The sequence below is a fragment of the Metarhizium robertsii genome (assembly GCF_000187425.2).
Source record: "Metarhizium robertsii ARSEF 23 chromosome Unknown MAA_Scf_9, whole genome shotgun sequence".
Lineage (NCBI taxonomy): Eukaryota > Fungi > Ascomycota > Sordariomycetes > Hypocreales > Clavicipitaceae > Metarhizium > Metarhizium robertsii.
The window spans coordinates 897,177-903,176 of record NW_011942237.1 but is presented as its reverse complement, the minus strand read 5'-3'; the positions used below and the strand labels follow the sequence as shown (position 1 = coordinate 903,176).

General features: G+C 50.4%; 1 protein-coding gene across 1 annotated transcript; it reads left to right on the top strand.

Moving 5' to 3' along the window:
• Positions 1-665: 665 nt before the first annotated feature.
• MAA_09724 (ATPase, P-type, potassium/sodium efflux, fungal) lies at positions 666-4,056 on the top strand (the record flags this gene model as incomplete). The annotated part of the gene is made up of 3 exons (XM_007827722.1): positions 666-1,800; positions 1,851-3,292; positions 3,364-4,056. 3 exons carry the CDS (start codon positions 666-668, stop codon positions 4,054-4,056), a joined length of 3,270 nt encoding a protein of 1,089 aa, XP_007825913.1.
• Between the last annotated feature and the right edge of the window lie 1,944 nt (positions 4,057-6,000).

Genomic DNA, 6,000 nt, shown 5'->3' with positions numbered 1-6,000 from the left:
GTGTTCCTGCACGATTGTGCGACCTACGATACACATCTCAAACATAACCACAAACCACAACACTTGCTCCGAGAACACCAGTATCGCAACGTCGAAACATCTTGCAAACTGTGTAGAGTGGCGGCGATCCTAATGCTAATAATAGCCCAAATTGCCTCCAGCTCAAGTCTATTCTGTGTCAACTAGAGTTTTATGCTGGAGGGTCCGGTGGACTGTGTCACACTGTATTACTCCATACCATCCGTCACCAAAACCTTGACCATGCTCGAGTTTGCCAAGACTGACGAATTGACGCTATTCCCTTCCCACCAGGGATGGAGTCTCCGACCGGGTCTGTTTTTGGGTGGTCAAAGGCTGACATTTGGCATTGAGCACTTCTCTCATCGTCAATTCGTCAAGCTGTTCGCCAGGTCACCCACCATGGAATCTTCAACCTAAAAGGACTTGCGTCCCGCCTGATCTTGGCTCTGTTGGCTTTCCCTTATTCATCCCTCTTGTTACTTGTGCGATTCTTGGTATTGCAGTAGCAGCCCTGCAAAGCAGTTGATTGGACTGTATTGCGTGGTGCCGACTTGAAGCAACTACCTGGTTCTCTATTTGCAAAGAACAAAAAACAACACTGTCAAGCACGACAAGATCTGAGAATCCGTTCCTTTGTTCGCATCATGGCGGCTAAGGAAAAAGATGATGTGCAGGCCCATGTGTCTGGGCAAGCAAACAAGCCCATGACCGCCCCTGCCCATGCCTTGACAATCGAAGAGGTTGTTCATCAGCTCCAAGCCAACGTTGAGGCTGGCCTTAGCACCGATGAAGCCAAGAGACGCCTCGAGGAATATGGTCGCAACGAATTCGGCGAGCAGGACGGCGTCCAGCCTCTAAAGATCTTTATCGGGCAAATCGCCAATGCACTGACGCTTGTACTTATCCTGGCTATGGCTGCCTCGTTTGGAATTCAGTCCTGGATTGAAGGTGGCGTCATTTCTGCCGTCATCATTCTCAACATCGTCGTGGGTTTCTTCCAAGAATTCAAGGCCGCCAAGACCATGGACTCTCTTCGGTCACTTAGCTCGCCAACTGCTCAAGCCATTCGAAATGGCGACAATGAGACTGTTGTTACAGCCGAAATCGTTCCCGGCGACATGGTTGAACTGAAGACAGGCGACACTATTCCTGCCGACATCCGTCTCATCGAGGCAGTCAACTTTGAGACCAACGAGGCTTTGCTCACTGGAGAATCACTCCCCGTTCGCAAGGAACCCGTCCCAACCTACGCTGATGATACCGGACCAGGCGATCGCCTCAACGTTGCCTACAGTTCATCAACCGTAACCAAGGGACGAGCGCGCGGTGTTGTATTTGCCACCGGCCTTTACACCGAAATCGGTCAGATTGCTGCTGCTCTTCGTGGCAAGAGTTCCCGTCGACGAGAGCCCAAGCGTCGGGAGGACGGCACTACCAGCTTCGGTCGCTGGCTGCAGGCATGGTCTCTCACATTCTCTGATGCTGTGGGTCGCTTCCTCGGCGTGAATGTTGGTACTCCCCTTCAGAAGAAGCTCTCCAAGCTTGCCTTACTCCTCCTCGGCACTGCAATCATCTGCGCTATCATTGTTCTCGGTGCCAACAAATTTGACGCCAAGCAAGAGGTCATCATCTATGCTGTCGCAACTGGCTTGTCCATGATCCCCGCGTCACTTGTCGTTGTTCTTACCATCACCATGGCTGCTGGTACGAAACGAATGGTCCAGCGTCACGTCATTGTGCGCAACTTGAAGAGCCTTGAGGCTCTTGGTGCGGTTTCTAGTAAGCGTCACACCCCGATATATTCCGTCAATCGCTTAACTTGCCCGTAGATATCTGTTCCGACAAGACTGGTACCCTTACCCAGGGTAACATGATTGTCAAGAAAGCGTGGATTCCCGGTCGTGGGACATACTCCGTCGGCACCACCAGCGAGCCGTTTAACCCGACAGTCGGACAGCTCGGCCTCAAACTCGCCCAGCCCAAGGACATCAACTTTCGCGGCAATGACGCTGATGGTGAGCCTATTGATGGTACTGAAGCTGTTACTAAAGATGCCACGCTCAGGGAGTATCTCAACGTTGCCTCGCTTGCCAATCTCGCCACTGTAAACCAGGTGAATGGCGAGTGGCATGGCCGCGGTGACCCTACAGAGATTGCCATGCAAGTGTTTGCCTCACGATTTGATTGGAATCGCCTTCGCCTTTCCACAGGCGAAAAAGCCCAGTGGCAACAAGTTGCCGAGTTCCCATTCGACTCTGATGTGAAGAAGATGTCTGTCATTTTCGAGAACAAGGAAACCAATAAGCAGTGGCTTTTCACAAAGGGTGCCGTTGAACGCCTTGTGAACTCCTGTCCGCGATACGCGGTAGGTGACGAGATACAAGATCTCACCGAGGATATTAAGGAAGATGTGCTCAGGAACATGGAGGCCATGGCCCGCCTCGGCCTTCGTGTCTTGGCTCTGGCTAGCCGAACTGATATTCGTCACGTCAAGGACAACGAGGCTGAGTTGGAGCGTGGCGAGTTTGAGCAAGATCTAATCTTCCGTGGTCTCATCGGTCTATATGACCCTCCACGCCCAGAGTCAGCCCCTTCTGTGCAAAAGTGCCATGAAGCCGGTATCAGCGTGCACATGTTGACTGGTGACCACCCCGAGACTGCCCGTGCCATTGCCCTCGAAGTCGGGATTCTACCATCCAAGATGAACGAGATTGCTACCGATGTCGCCAAGACTATGGTCATGGCCGCTTCTGATTTCGACAGACTAACTGACCAGGAAATTGACGATCTCCCCCTTCTCCCTCTCGTCGTGGCACGATGTGCCCCTCAGACCAAAGTTCGCATGATTGAAGCTCTTCATCGTCGAAAGTGCTTTGTTGCCATGACCGGCGATGGTGTCAATGATTCGCCTAGCTTAAAGCGTGCTGATGTCGGTATCGCAATGGGTCAAGCCGGCTCTGACGTTGCCAAGGAGGCATCCGACATTGTGTTGACGGATGACAACTTTGCCTCTATTCTTAACGCTGTTGAAGAAGGCCGACGCATGTTTGATAATATTCAAAAGTTTATTCTTCATGTCTTGGCGGAAAATATTGCCCAAGCATGCACTCTTTTGGTCGGTCTCGCCTTCAAGGACAGGCGTGGTATTTCTGTGTTCCCTCTGGCCCCCGTGGAGATCCTCTGGATCATCATGATCACCTCTGGCATGCCTGACATGGGTCTCGGATTCGAGGTTGCCGCCCCTGATATCATGCAACGACCGCCACAAAACGTAAGTCACCGCACAAACCGTATTGGCAAGCGCGTCTCCTTTTGGAAACACGATGGCTAACACTCCCCAAGTTGAAGCAAGGTGTTTTTACACCCGAACTTTTGGTCGATATGGTTGTCTACGGTCTTTGGATGTCTGCCCTCTGCCTCGCCTCCTTCGTCCTTGTTCTTTACGGTTTTGGCAACGGCGCTGCTGACCTCGGAGACAACTGCAACAATCAATTCTCCGAAGATTGCAGGGTTGTCTTCCGCGCTCGCTCCACGACCTTTGCCTGCCTGACCTGGTTTGCCCTCTTCCTGGCCTGGGAAATGGTCAACATGCGCCGATCCTTCTTTCGCATGCAACCGAAGAGCAAGCGATACTTCACGCAATGGATCATTGACGCCTGGCGCAACCAGTTCCTGTTCTGGGCTATCGTCGCAGGCTTTGTCACCATGTTCCCCATCATCTACATTCCTGGCCTGAACACAGTCGTCTTCAAGCACGCGGGTATTAGCTGGGAATGGGGCATTGTCTTTGTTGAGGCTTTCCTCTTTTTCTTGGGAATCGAGGCATGGAAATGGGCCAAGAGAGTATACTACCGCCGTCAAGCGAGAAAGGCCTCGGACATAAAGGCTGATCTGGAGACTCGCACCTTTGGTCACTACTTCACTGGTGGTAACTTGAGTAGCGAAGATGAAGACGAGTCCAATTTTGACAGCGAAGCGAACACTGAGGCGAGGGGTCGTCATACCGGCGCCAACGGGGAAAAGGAAGCTTTCTGACATGAGGAAGAACCGGGAAGGTTCAACATGTTTACTGCTTGTTTCATCTGCAGTGGGGTTGTGCAAATGCCAGCCAACCTGTCCTTTGTGATGAGTGCCCTACTTGGCTCACCGAGTCAAGCAGAGCTGGCGAAGAAGATGCTTTACGGTAAGTGTATGTCGTTGCGTGTGAAAAAGAAAGTATGTTACATTGAGGGGTTGCCCACAGGGCTTTGTAGGAAAGGTGAGCTAGGTCTGGTTCCTAGACCCAAGTCGTACCTTGGCCAGAGGCCTCGTATTGCCAAGGCTGTCAAAAATATGCAAAGTAGAAGATGGCGTATAGTAAAAGTAGATAGAATAGGTCGTTTAGACTATCCAAAGATAGGAATTTTATGGCTATGTTGTGCAGATTTTCCGAGATTATGAAATCCAAAAAATTCGTGAAAACACCAACGAAGTAGATAAAGCAAAGGGTGACCTAGAGAAGAAGGCTGAAAAAAGGTGCCAAGATAAAGAAAGCGAGGTTGCGTACCTTTTCCCTCTCGTTATTTTGGCACCTTTGTCCGTCTTCTTTTCCATGTGACGCATAGCTTGAATTACTTTGTTGTTTTTCACGATTAATTTGATCCAGGCGAGCCTCTTGTTTGGCAAGAAGAGCTTCCTCGTGAATATCGGCTGCAGCATATCGTCAAATTGAGCTTCTCTTTCCGCCGTGAAAATTGACGTGATGTTTCCAACAACTCGGTGCAAGCATTGAAAATTTGCCGTGCGACGGACTTGATTGCTTTGGCCGATGTCAGCAAGTGCTTCCGGAGCTTAGTAAAACAGAGGTTTTGCGAGTAGCTGGGTTCGTGGACGGTGACTTAGTTATAATAGGGCTTTTATTGTTGGAAGATGGGTGATAATGAGCGAGGGGAAGGAAAATCAGGGATTGCCGACGAGCAGAGACCTTATTATCAAATATTGAGTAGAGCGTTGTGTCCCTCTCAAGAGAAATAATAGTACAAGCACGATACAAGTATCCTGCTTATTCGGTTATTTCAAGTTTTTGGGGTGAAACTCTATTTTAGATGTAAAAACCGAGGCCGGCGCGCGGTGATGAATCGTTAATCCGCTAGCTTCTGACGCATCACGATGCGGGTGTTTATAGTAGGGACTGCCCGGGTTTCACGCACTCCAAGCTATCATAGAACAGATGCGACGCATCGTGACTAAATCTTCGTTGCTGCCAAAGAAAGTGTAGGTAGAATGGTGAATGTTCTGACAGCGTAATGACGGAAATGCGTCCCTGGAAGAAGACGTATCGGAACTTACATTCGAGACTAGCCCCCAATATCTCATGGAACTAGAGATTCGGGTATCACAGGTTGGGGGCTTACAAGATGCGAGATGCGAATGCCGACATGACAATGCTACCCCATGCTGATAGGGCTACTAAGCTGTCTGGAGTTGATGTGTCAGGAATGTTCGTCCGAAATATAGGCCTTGTGGGGAGGTTGCCTACCAGGTCGAGCATGAAGCCGAATCATAGGACCTCGGACAAAACGGTTGAGTATGTAGTTACGGAGCAATACTCCGTAGTCAGTATCTCTTGGTCTGACCATCCCTCGTGGTCCCCTTCCGGGGAAGTCGGAATCGAAGCACCATGCTGGAGTCAAACCGGATTACCTTAATAGTTCTGCATGTGTCCTAACACGCTAGTGCTGCGCCATGCATGCGGCAGCATGGTCATTCAGCTCGAATGTGCAACCACTAGTAGGCTATAATCTGTTTGACAAGGCCTATTACCTCCTTGAGTATTCCATGTTGTGGCTGAGCTTGCGACGAAAGTTGTCTCAGAGGCAGCTCGGGGACAGCAATCAATATTGGCGGATTTTAGTCCTCATCGTCATCCTTTTCAGTTGATATTGTTTGGCTGATATCGGCCAGCGACTGACCATCGAAGACTGTGACCTCTGTCGTCCA